The sequence below is a fragment of the Protopterus annectens genome, chromosome 2.part2 (assembly GCF_019279795.1).
Source record: "Protopterus annectens isolate FY-2018-M chromosome 2.part2, PAN1.0, whole genome shotgun sequence".
Lineage (NCBI taxonomy): Eukaryota > Metazoa > Chordata > Ceratodontiformes > Protopteridae > Protopterus > Protopterus annectens.
This window is the reverse complement of record NC_056730.1, coordinates 163,462,209-163,474,493: the sequence shown is the minus strand read 5'-3', so window position 1 is coordinate 163,474,493 and position 12,285 is coordinate 163,462,209. Positions and strand designations below refer to the sequence as shown.

The following is a 12,285-nucleotide window of genomic DNA, read 5'->3' as shown; positions in this document are numbered from 1 at the left end:
GCTACATGGGCTGGGGATGGTGGAGCACTATGGGGTGGACAGAGACCTCCTACAGCAGCTTGTTGACCTGTGCCTGCCACACCTGACACATTAAACAGGCCGAGGGAAACCCATCACAGTGGGTACCACGGTATGTGTTGGCCTAGGTGTACTAGCCACAGGTACCTCACACAGCACAACTGGGGATATCATGGGTATCTCACAGGCATCTGCATCCAGCGTATTGCACCAGTTCACAGACGCCATGTCAACACAAGCTAGTGAGCATGTACATGTCCTCAACACACGTGATTAGTAGACCAGCAATATGCATCAGTTCAACCACATGGATGACTACACTGGGGTACTGGGTGCTATAGCCTGCACACACATACACAACGAAGCACCACCCGGTGAGCGGGATAGGGCCTACAGTCACTGCAGGGGCATACCCTCCAACAGCTAGGCCATATGCGATGGCCAGGGCATGAGATTGAATGTGTGTTCTGTCTGCCCTGGAAGCTATGATGATTCCAATATATGGCTTCTGACACAGCTATAGCACACCAATGCCAATATGGACATCCCCTACAGTCTCCTAGTGGGGGATGCTGGGTAAACACTGGTGTCGTGGCTGATGGCACCCATCAGCAATGCACACACACCTGAACACTCACACCATAATGAGGCGGATGCACAGGCAAGACATATACTTGTGCATGTGTATGGGATGCTCAGTTCACGGTTCTGGTATCCGGACACATCCGGTGGAGCTCTGCAGTATTCACTAGCTACATGCATACAAGTTGTTATGGTATTTGCTATGCTACACAATCTTATCCTGCAGTAACAGTTGCAGCAGGAACAGCATGGGGCAGGGCCACACAGCCCAACTCCACTGCCAAGGCCTGTACAGGCACAGTGTGACTTGGTGAAGGAACTACCTGAGCAGGGCACAGTCGGCAAAAGCCCGTGCACAATATGACCTGCCCTTGGCAAAGAGGCAACACAAGGCATATGCACTGACACAGTTAGGTACCCACGGATTTCCCCTCTCTGACCCGCACACAGTACAATGGATGCCAAACATGACACTACCTGTGCTCGGCCATGTATTGGAGGTGCACTGTGTGCATCCGACATAGGCAGCCCTCCAGCACCATCCTCAAGTCCAGAACACACCCAGGGTATGTCTATTGACCTAACAATTGGCAGCTGTATTAGAATGTGTATTTACCCATTGCTATGGTATGTATGTGAGCATACAAGTGACTGTGGTGGCCGGATGTTAGGGCAGCAGACAGTACACATCCATAGTGGCACCATGACCTCTGTAGCACATACGGGGGTCACAATGGTAGCCAGCAGTACACAGGGTGTCCTAACCCACTGCAGATTATGGGCTGACCATCATGTGTGTCCGTACAGCCCACACACGTTCCATGCAGCTGGACAGATGTGGACCAATACAGACAAATGATATACAGTGGCCTATGGATATGCCCAATGAATGACTCCAACCCCCTAAGACACACACAGACTACAGCAGGCTAGGCAGTTTGATGTAGGTTGTGTAAGCTAGGACGTCCAACACCACTGTGCTGGTATTTAAAGCTGGGAACTGACGTACACTGGTATCCCTCCAACCAGCAATTTAGGTAGGTCCACACACTGACATGGAATACCTGACATACCAGTACAGTAGTGGCAGATGTGTACAACTGTCAGCTGTGCCCCCCATCAAACCTACACATGTGAGAGTCATGTGCGCCACCCACGGTGCTGTGTAGGACTGTGGTTGTGGTTGGATGTCCCCCCCATGCTATGCAGACATGTAGCAACTGTCAATGCCACATGACCATTAGCTACCCTGCAGACACAGCAAGACACCTGTCTGTGTAGAACAGAGGGGTCAGCAACACAGTACTAACTATCTGAACATGTGACACATGCGATACAGTTGACCATACCTGGCATGCTCACACACATGATGGTATGATGGTAATGTCGGTCGACAACATGCATAACAGTCATACTGGGCATGCTCACACACTGAAACACAGGACAGCCAGGCATGCATACACCAGTGGTCCGGACATATCTGCCAGTACATTGCTATGCTGTTGGATGACTGCGCTGTATGGTGTGTGTGTGTGTGGTCTATTGTCTGTACATATGCCATGGTCTATTGTTAATTCACATGAGCTATGTGCACAGGGTACTGCTACCAACACGTGAATAGGGCAGTTCTTTGTTTGCTGACAGACTGATGCCTTTGGATACGGACTGGGTAAGGCACATTCCAGCAGGTGGGAGCAGTTGTACGTGTGTTTTCACAATGTTAAGCACTGCTGACCTCTGGTCACAGCACCTTATACCAGTTTAGACTCCACATTTCTTTGACAGTGCACTACTGGCATACTGGTAGACAAACACGCTTACAGCCGATCGCTCACCGACATTTCTGCTTACATTTGTCACTCACGCTGGGTGTGTGTGATCCCTTGTGATGCGTATTACATCAGACTACATGACTACAGTATTGGGTATGTGTAACCATTTGGCGACGGCAGGCGTTTGACTGTACGGACTCGGCGGCCTGTCCAGTGATGTAATCATATTATATGCGTGTTCCTCATATGATCTACTCCCATCTGCCTGATACATGGGAACCAATACTCTGCAATGCTGACATGTGACTATGATTTTGTTAACGCAGCTGTCCCCCAAGTCATGCTACCGCATACCTACTGTACGTTTTCCACCTTTCAGATTGCACGACAGGAGACTGTAGGAGTGACACCTTTCCCACTTTGCATGGGACAGTCCCTCATTAGGCATATCTCATATGACAATACAAGACCTTTCCACCAATCGGAGACACATTTCTACAGAATCAGGGACAGGTCAAGAAAAAATCAGGGACACTTTTACAAAAGTAGTGCTATTAACTTGAAACATTGACAGAATCAGAGCATATGACTTAATTCACATTTTCTGAAGTAAAAGAAGTTTATAACTCATACTTATTGTCATTAGTCATTAAGTGTAATTCACCACCTTTCCTTCAAAAGTCACTAATTTTAGGAGGGATTAAGAGGGACAGAGTTAAACTTTCAGTCAAACTCAGGGACGTACCTGAAATTCAGGGACAGTTGAGGGGTATGGACAATACTCTAGCCATTGCAACTGTCTTGATTAGGGGACATTCTCATGTTGTACATGTCTGTACTGGTTGCTTGTTACAGGTCTTGTATACCTGACACATCGATATGTCATATGTAGTAGCATAAGCAATTTTACTGCTGCTAGACTAAGCTTTGATTTGTGCCGATATGTAGATTTCTGTACTATGCATGGCTGTAGGTATGTTCTGCCCTGGTACGTCTGACATTTCTACAGAGCAGGTTCCACTTTGGCCATTCAGAATGGTGGTGGCCCTATAGACCCTATATGTAGAGCTATCACAGGTGTCAAGGCAACACGTACCCACAGCCAGTAGTAAACTGATGACTTCCACGGTTTGCATACGTTAAGGCTATTCATGTAGCATTATAATTGATAATACTGTTTCCTATTACATGTAGCTGTTTCTGATACAACAAATTAATTTCTGACACCACTACACACACTATATAGCCTCCTTTCCCAAACTCACAGGCCATGTGCCATAACTGTCATTTTGCAGGACACAACTGCCCAGACGGGTGTGTCCCTCACAGGCGTACGGGTGTTGAACCACTTCTATTATGCTATCATCTACCTAAGGTGGTCAGCAAATTATGCACTTTCCGTCACTAGCAGAACTCACATACCAATGGGTGTGAATGAACACTGTATCAAGAACAATGCACACCACCCTGTGGGACACATTTAGATGATTGGTTCTATTAACCAGACACATTTACAGTCACAGAGCATATGTATTCATTCACGTTTGTCGAGGTACATGATGTTTATGACTCATACATGTTGTCATCTGTCATTACCTGTATTTTGCCACCTGTTCACCTAATATCACTAGTTCTGGAAGTGTTTAGTTGGACTTTGTTACATTCTGATACATAACTATGGACGTCCATGCTAATCGGGTACACGGCACTGATTTGGTCTCTATGTATTCCCCCGATGGTTTACAGACTATCCGGTAGATGTGTTCTTCAGGTTTGGGAGGTGTAGGCGGATGCTATGCCCACATAGGAATATTAATGACTTCCAATGGGCGGGCCTACTACATCTCTGCCAACCAGCACCTGCACACTTAAGCCCATTATTGCATACCCATGGTCCACCTACCTGGCACCCTTCTACAGCAGTCATGGCAAATACTTACTGCGAGTGCAGCTGGGGTATGAGCAGACCCCTACACATTGCCCACTCTCCCCGTCTTGGGACACATGTCGTACGTTTTGTCAACCCATGTATTATCACACTTGCAAAACCTACTGTTCCATGTACACCTACATCCTGCTCGTATTAGTGTCAGCAGATTCACACATACCCTGAATTTTTGGGGTCCCGCAAGGGACACCATTATCCATGTTTAAAGTGTAGACCTTGCAGATCTCTCCCACTGGTACTTTCCTACCAGTGTTTTGGACAGCGGCAGTGTATTGATCTGTATTGCCTGTCTGTATGTCTGTCCGGCCTAGCTGGGCGGTGTGGGGGGTACAACGTTTATTTATTGGACCTCCCAGTCACATATGCCCAGGCTGTAAATATGTTACCCCTAATTGCTGTGAAGTAACCTATTTATGTACATGCGTATATCTATACTGACATATATTTTGTTTTGTGTGTATGTGTATATATCAATACCTGTTGTTTGTGTATATATATCTATCTATATATATCCGTAGTATATCCTTGTGTGTGTGTGTATATATATATATATATATATATATATATGTATGAATATATATATATGTGTATATAAATTAATATATATATAAATATATATATATATATATATATATATATATATATTTTTTTTTTTTTTTTTTTTTAATCTATATATACATCTGTGTGTCCGTTAACCTATACATTTCCCGGACATGGACACTTACACATGTGTATTTGGTTTTATCTCTGCTTCAACAGCATACTATTGCCTTATTCATTATGACACCGACACTTCACTCCGGTGAACTTGTGATCAGTATATTGCACGTTATACAGCGAACAGATGTCGCACGTTTTTCATGTCTGGGGTGCCGCTGCTAACTGGGATGAGATACAGTGTCATTCGACCTATTACTCGTATGCGCAACCTATTATTCCTGCTACTGTGTTTGTTTCTGTGCACATTCATATTATTACTGTTGACAGAATGAGTGTTTGTGTTACTGTGATTGTACGTCAACATATTGATGTCTTCATATAGTTGTGTCTTTCTGCTTTTCCCGGTTTGGGGTTGTCTCAGCAGAACTCCGTTCCGCTCATGGGTGGCGTATAGGTTTTACGTGCCGGGCAGCCAGCCCTGGCACACAACGTCCGACAATGATACGCCCATTCACGCATGTCTCCATGCAAACGATGCTCTATCTGGGAATCATACCTACGTACTAGCTGACCTCCACGGGCCACTCCATTGCACCCGGCGCAACATACCCTAGCACTCCTGTGTCCATAATTGCATATCCATAGTTTCTCCTGCACACCCGTGTTGAGTTTCCACACATAACAGCCATTATACACCTGATATCGCAGCCATGACACACCTTTACACATTGCTTTCTCATGAGCGTTGGGGCCCTATACACATTTTGTACCACCTCGTGTATTCACAGGCTCACCATCTATTCATATTTGCACATACGTGCCTTTCCTGGTGTTATGGATTATGAACAATTTGCGGGTTATATATATATATATATATATATATATATAGATATATATGTAGATATATAATTGCATATTTCTGTTATGTCTGTGGATATTTATCTATACACACATCTATCTATATATATAAAAGTTACAGCTGTACAAGACAACATACATTTGCTATGCTAATAGCTGCATACACCCGCGCAGGCGCACTTGCATCTACTTATTCTGAGTTACATATGTTTACAGGCACTTCTTTGGGATTACATGTGCCTTATTCCTTATGAAAGTATCACTTTGATTGATGGAATCCGGTTAACGGACCCATGTGAACGCGGTCACCTTTACATGTATAAATGTTGGCTTTACAGCACAGAGGCATTCATTATACAATTAATATGTGCTATAGTCGTACTTGAACCGGGAATGTCTTTGCATTAGGCAGATGCTGTAACCACTACACTATTGTTGTTCTGGCTCATTTATATGTATACCCATGGTTCATAGCTACTCTGACATATGCCTCACCGCTTCCCTTACACAGCAGGCATCCATTCTCCTGCTGGGAAAACCGCAGTACTACACTTAGGACATTCCCTGTTTCCTACTGCTCTGGACCCGTGCTGCATGTCTACTCACTCCAGGGATATTCAGAACTCCTACGCTTATAGTCCTCGCACATACGCATGTTTGATTGTCAGGGTGTTCATGTGCTGGTCTGTGTTTAGGTTTGGTTGACTTGTGATTAAAACTGCCCTGGTGCTGTTCAAATATCAGATGTAGCACATGGACAGAGATAGTCCAGATTTTAACATTCTACCTGTGTTTAGACGCAGGTGTTTGGGCACCTCTGAACTCATTTTTAGATTGGTGCTACATAATTTAGGGTGGGTAGTGGTTACACTGCATAATGTGTGTGGGGGGGGGTACGTGTTTTTCCCTTCCCATTTGACTATTTCATTCATTAATAGATACAATGAATATTATTCTGGACATCAGTTATAAATTTACTACAGGTATGCAATAGTCCTGTCAACAGATGTGACAGTGAGTTGGTGTACTTATGTGTACAGACCTCTGTGATACTCGGGGACTCGTTTCTACAGTGACAGGGACAAGGCTATGACAACTCAGGGACAATCATGGACACTTATACCATATTAGTACTATTAACTTGGAACGTGTTGACAAATTCGTAATACTACTAATTTTCTGCAGTTAAATGCATCTATTACTCTTCATTGTTGTAAGTAGTCATTCTCATTCAACACCTTTCCTCCAAAGGTCACTGGCTTTGTGAGTGGTTAAGACGCCGGCCAGTTATTGTGCGAATGCTCTGACCATTGGTAGTGTTAACATTGTCATATGTACAGGTTGGGATATATTCTGGGGACTAGGGTTGCCACCTTTTCAAATGGCCAAGATGGGACATTTTCGGAACACACATCAGATTTTACAGGCCGACACATACCCACGGTCAGTACAAAGGATAGAACTTTACTTATTTGCCTACATAAAAGCCTATTCTTGTAGTGGTTTAGTTGCTTATTCTGTTTCTTGTAATATTTAGGTATTTTAGATACAGAAATAATTATTTTATGCAACTATTACATAACATATGGGACATAATTATGTCCTACAATCTCAGGACATTTGCCATTTTTAATATTTTTTGTCAGGACACAACTGTCCAAAGAGGGACTGTCCCTCGCAAAGTGGGACAAATGGTAACCCTACTGGGGACACCAGATTGTTTGGGCCAACACATAGCCACGGTCAGTGTAGGTTTAGAACATTCATTAGTTTCCTAGCTGTGAGCCTATGCCTTTAGCACTTTTGTTGTTTGCCTCTTTCTTGTATGAATTACGTTTATTCTATCTTGACGTGACCGCTTTAGGCAACTGTTACATGCAGTATGGTACATAGTTATTTCCTACAATCACAGGACATTTGGCATTGTATCATTGTTGGTCAGGTCACACCTACACACACATTTATTGTCCCTCACACAGTGGATCAGGGGGTATCCTGTTTACGCCAGTGCCTTCATCACCCTTATACCATGTGCCACTATGTGAATGTGTGCAATATATTCTCTCGCTTATTCGTGTCGGGACATGTCCGTCACGGGCAGGTGTTTGATCCTGGGTAGTAGGTTCTGCATGACCATCTAGTGCTGGACAGTCTCGTGCACCACTACTGCACATTCCAACTTGTGTCCAGATGTCTACAGGACTGGACATAGTGTCTTCATACCCATTCTAATGTTTACACAGGTTACTTATCCCATGAGGGATATCCAAAAATTTAACAAGACCGATAATAACAAGACCGATACCGACCATTCTTCTGGCGTTATAATGTGCTGGGGGTTTTACATGCAAGGGATACATAGTTTGCAATCCTGAAACTGCCTAGGGTGACACTACCTACTACATATGCATAGTGGTCACTATGTGTAGATGTGGCTGCACCAAACTAGTAGGCCAAGTATGGCTGGATGACGTTCAGGTATGGGGGCGGGTTGTGTGCTGTGGAGGGAATGCTGGGTAGTCCATTATGCATCCAGGTGTGTTGCATTTGATATGGCCAGTTCCATCAGGACCAATCTGTGGGTATGTGCCGGTGATATTTCTGTACATTTGTATCACACATTTTAATATTCATATGTTTGTGGGATTGTGTTCTACAGTATGGCCTGTCTGGTTATATTGCAGATGTATATACATTTTTTTGTGTTTCTTTCTGCTTCACTCACTGCTCCCTCATACACCTCCGGTTCACCTATTCTGCATACGACACAGTGTCGCCTTTGAGGATTATACCATTACCCATCCCCCCTCACACACATATTCCTGACACTCCATCCATCACTGCTTTGGTTGATGGCTCATGACACGGTCAAAGTAACACATTGCATACCCTACATATGTCAGGTACCTGTATGGTTGTGTGGACTACCCTGCCATGTTTGACTTTCCACATGCTATACCTCACTCACATAGGTACACGCCCATACTTAACTTTCATGATATGGTTGGTATACCCAGGTAATACCCGTTCAACTGTGACACATCCTGACAAGTTCGGCTTGGACCGCAGATGTGCAGATTTTGGCCGACTGTACTAATCATTGGTAGGATGCCACCTTTTCCTATGTCCAGGATGGGATATATTCCGGACACATATCCAATTGTACTGGACAACACATACCCAGTCAATGCTACAGATAATACTGTTCCTTTCAGCCTACATGTTGCCTTATTGTTGTAGCAGTTTATATGCTCCTTCTGTTTCGTTTACATGCTTATTCTATTTCCTGTCACATTTGGTATGTGAAATATGGACATACCTATTGCATGTGACTATTACATGTGTTGTGGGATATAATTCGGTCATACTGTTGCTAGATATTTACATTTATCGTGTTTTTTGTTATGGACACATCTGCCCAGCTGTGTACCCTCCCTCACAATATGGGTCAGCTGGTGACCCTGACCATTGGGCTGGACATACCTATTGGCGGCGCGCTAACATATGATGCGTTTCACTTCCACTTGGTATAACTATCTACACTGTGTTGGACTACGGGCACATGGTTTTCAATGTCATTTGTTCGCGGGATAGGGACCCGTTATTCCCTACTGTGCATTTGTGTTTGCTTCTTCATTTTGTGTTCGCAGGAACTGTCTTGCATGCTTTGTATACGTTTCAGTATCCATGGACACTGACAGATGTGATTACTATTGCTTGCAAATTGTTATATGCAAGCATTTTAGGCTGCACGTCGACAGCTGACATTTCCACGCCTCCGTGCGGCACTTCGGCACGCCCTATGCACTCGCGCTCCTTTCCTATGCACATGGCTGTGGTGGCAGCGTGCCTTCATTAATATGCATTTGCCGCTACTGCGCCATCTTCACGCCACACGGTTGGCGCAAGCCTAACGCCGGCCTTGCGCCGAGCTTCATGATTCCCGGTGTAACACTGTATGTACTTTTTTACCAATTAATGTTTAGTATTTTCTGTATCTATGTTCTTGGAGCTTTTCTCCCGAGGCCTCCACTGAAAATGGGCTCTTTTAACCCCAGTGGACTTTCCCAGTAAACAATTGCAATAAATACATAAATAAAATAACACCAGAAACAATAGATCCAAGAATATGAACTTCACTCATGATATAAAATATGCTGGAGAGAGATATGTGTACCAAAGGTTCCCCAAACTGTGGAATAGGCTCCCCAGCCATATAAAATAGATCCCTGACCCTATTCAAATGAAACTTTGACAACTGGATGGGAAAGTGTAAATTTACTCCAGCCTGGCCCTCATGTCCCTTATAGGCAGAGGCCTTCAATAAGAAAAGTATTATACTAACCCCCCCCCCCACACACACACAAATCCTTAATTACCTTTCTACTAACATGCCCCCCCCCCCCCCAGATGCCCATGATACTCAGGATCCAGATGGTTTGGGGTGTGCAGCTAGGCTTGCAAGTGCCCTAGTGGTTATTAGACCAGTAACAACCTACAACCTTATAAAGAATTGTAAATCACAGCACTGGCTTTAAAAGGGGAAAAAAATAATATTATACCATGACCACCCCAAAACGTGCACGCTGATTGGCCAGCGTGCCCGTTGTAAATCGAGTTATACTAATGGAAAAAGGTCCGGTCGCCCGGACTTTTTTCCATTAGTATAACTCGTTTTTTTAAAACACTGTCTCGCTATGTTAAATGGGTTTAACATAGCGAGACAGCTTTAAAATAAGCAACGGAGACATAGCGAGACAGTTTTAAAATAAGCTTATTTTAAAACTGTCTCGCTATGTTAAACTCATTTAACATAGCGAAACACTAAAAAATAAGCAACGGAGATCTTGCTTTCTCCGTTGCTTTTGCCCAACTCTGATGTACCGCGAGGCGCCAGTACATCAGAACTGCCGCGGATGCCAGACATCTGCGGAAGGGCAGTAAACAGGCATTATACTATGCCATTATTTAAGAAAAGTAATAGTTTCTTTTCTTAAATAATGTCATGGTATAATAGCAATAACCCACTTCTGGGTGTGGGCAATGCTAAATTTACCCACGGTTGGCTTTGTTTGGTCCCGAGGGCGAAGGGTAAATTTAGCATTACCCACACCCAGGCGTGGGTTATTGCTATAACAAGTATCGGTGAGAAAGAGGTACACTTCCTTATTTTTGGAAAATAATGCTTTCACATACTAGATCCCATTCCCACACAGCTGGTGAAATGTAAAGTTTTGTCAGCTTAGTGCAGTTGTTTAGTGTAAGCAACACAGACATTCAATAAACTTAAAAGAAAAAGTAAATCAGAAAACAAAAATCTATAGCATCACTTTTGTGTTAACCACAACAGTTGTCACCTATGAATATTACCTGTCATCTGTATTGCTCACCTGAAGGATGGCTTTTCCTTAATTCCGTCCGGTGACAACATAAAAAACTTTGGTGCCTGCCTGTGCTTAACGCTTGCAGCATTTCCCTGCATCTCCTGTTATGCCCCCTAGGTTAGTTCCAGCATTTCGAAAAATAATTATTTGAGGGTGAAAAAAAACATAAGTAAAAACAAAAGAGGACAGTAGTCCAGCCTTGCTCACCATCATACTTCCTGGTTCCCTTAATTACATAACTCGGAATGTACCTGTATGACATCATTACTGACATACCCTCTGGGCAGGTATTAGTAAAATAATAAATATGCACAATGATATATATTTTTTCCTGGTTTATAAGTTACCGTTTATACTTGTAGAGGATATCCATCTGTCATTTATTTTCCGCAGAAAGGCAAGGAGAATATGTAATACAGTAGATAAGTATATACCTTAGCGAATCGCCATAGCAACAAATGAAAGCAAAAGCCGGTCTGAAACACACGGCACCTAAGACATCGGCTACATTGCTTTTTTGAAAACTCAAATGACAAATTAATTTTGATGGTGACATTTTAGGGATAAGAAAGCGAAAGAAAACCCCTCCGCATTTAAGATGGCTGTGATTTTTTTTAACTCTTCCTCGTGCTGCGGCAGCGTTGTCGCCTCACAGTTAGACGTTGCCCGTTCGATTCTCAGTTAGAGCGTCTTCTGTGTGTCGACATGCGTGAATGAGCGTTCCTTCGTTGAAGGTTGTGCGTTAGGCCCGGCAAACCAGCACCTAAAAAATATACTGCCAATCATTAGCGGACCGGAGTTCCGCTGCGGCGACCCCTAAAAAGCCGAAAGAAACAAATCAGTCTTCCTCATTGGAGCTCTCAGCCTCAGCCGCTTACCTCCAGAATCACAGACAGCAAATACATGGACAATCAGGGTCATTTTTAAAAATAGTACACTTAACTTGAGATATTGACATTATAAGATAATGTGAGTTAACATGCGTATTCCGAAGTAAAAGAAGTCTTCAAATCTAATTACTGCATTTATTCAATAAATGTAATCCATCACTTTTTACTCCCCA

The 12,285-nt window shown here is 43.5% G+C and overlaps 1 protein-coding gene across 2 annotated transcripts in view; it reads right to left on the bottom strand.

The window, feature by feature from the left end:
• Positions 1–11,845, bottom strand: part of LOC122795577 (metallophosphoesterase domain-containing protein 1-like) — a 629,119-nt gene extending 617,274 nt beyond the window's left edge. Inside the window, exon 1 of one of the 2 annotated variants that reach the window (XM_044063825.1) lies at positions 11,657–11,845. In XM_044063825.1, the coding sequence (XP_043919760.1) occupies positions 11,657–11,778 (122 nt within the window). In that variant the 5' untranslated portion in view covers positions 11,779–11,845. Of the gene's footprint in view, positions 1–11,228; positions 11,568–11,656 lie in introns of those variants that run through there. The other variant, XM_044063826.1, reaches the window with a different exon arrangement.
• Positions 11,846–12,285: the final 440 nt, after the last annotated feature.